This window comes from Colobus angolensis, unplaced genomic scaffold, assembly GCF_000951035.1.
Source record: "Colobus angolensis palliatus isolate OR3802 unplaced genomic scaffold, Cang.pa_1.0 Scaffold53, whole genome shotgun sequence".
Lineage (NCBI taxonomy): Eukaryota > Metazoa > Chordata > Mammalia > Primates > Cercopithecidae > Colobus > Colobus angolensis.
In genome coordinates this window covers 3,771,753-3,772,611 of record NW_012118821.1, presented here as the reverse complement: position 1 = coordinate 3,772,611, position 859 = coordinate 3,771,753, and the positions used below count along the sequence as shown (strand labels likewise).

General features: G+C 37.8%; 1 protein-coding gene across 1 annotated transcript in view; it reads left to right on the top strand.

Annotated features, from left to right (window-relative positions):
- The window catches only part of TAF1B (TATA box binding protein (TBP)-associated factor, RNA polymerase I, B, 63kDa), an 84,585-nt gene that overhangs the window by 8,431 nt on the left and 75,295 nt on the right, over positions 1-859 (top strand). Inside the window, exon 4 of the mRNA XM_011960921.1 lies at positions 509-606. Coding sequence (XP_011816311.1) covers positions 509-606 — 98 coding nt within the window. The remainder of the gene's footprint in view (positions 1-508; positions 607-859) is intronic.

Genomic DNA, 859 nt, shown 5'->3' with positions numbered 1-859 from the left:
GTTCATTCACTAGAAGTTCACCATTCCCTTGTGAGTTGAAACAGAAAAGCGGTGGAAGCAGTAACTTAGTACTTTCATTTAGGATTCCGCTGGGCATCGTTCGTCATTTAGGATTCTGCCGGGCATCGTTCGGGAAAACAGACATTTTTAAAACTTGTTTCACTTTTTTTTTTAACGTGGTGACTATTCATTTTTCTGCCTCTTAGGTTAGTATTTTCAGAAAAATACAGACAATGGAAAACATTTGAAATCTGAAATTATACAAAATATTTAGTTTCAGCATTTGTATACATATTTGCCAGGTTGGAAACAAGAATATAAGAATGGAAACCCTCTTCAGTGGTACAAAAACATTCAAGTTGCTAAGCTGCTAAGTTCTGGGTTAATTTAAAAAAAGAAAAAGAAAAATTCAAGTCGCAATGTATAAAACACAAATTGTAACTGTAGTACAGCATTAAAGTTTGTAAATTAGGAATGTAAATGCTAAAACATGCTATTTGTCATTTAGAAAAAGGCCAGGATTGGTATGTGTGTGAAGGTTTCCAGAACATTCTTTGTCAACAAGCAGAAGCCTTAAAGAACCTTGGAATAGGCCCAGAGTTAAAGGTGAGTACAGGGCCGGGCGCGGTGGCTCAAGCCTGTAATCCCAGCACTTTGGGAGGCTGAGGCAGGAGAATTGCTTGAACCCAGGAGGCAGAGGTTGCAGTGAGATGAAATCACGCCACTGTACTCCAGCCTGGGCAACAGAGCAAGACTGCATCTAAAAAAAAAAAAAAAAAGCTTGAGGACTGTTGGGAATATTGCAGTTACACCTCATTATTCTTTTATCTTTATATAGTACCTTACACATTACAAAGTG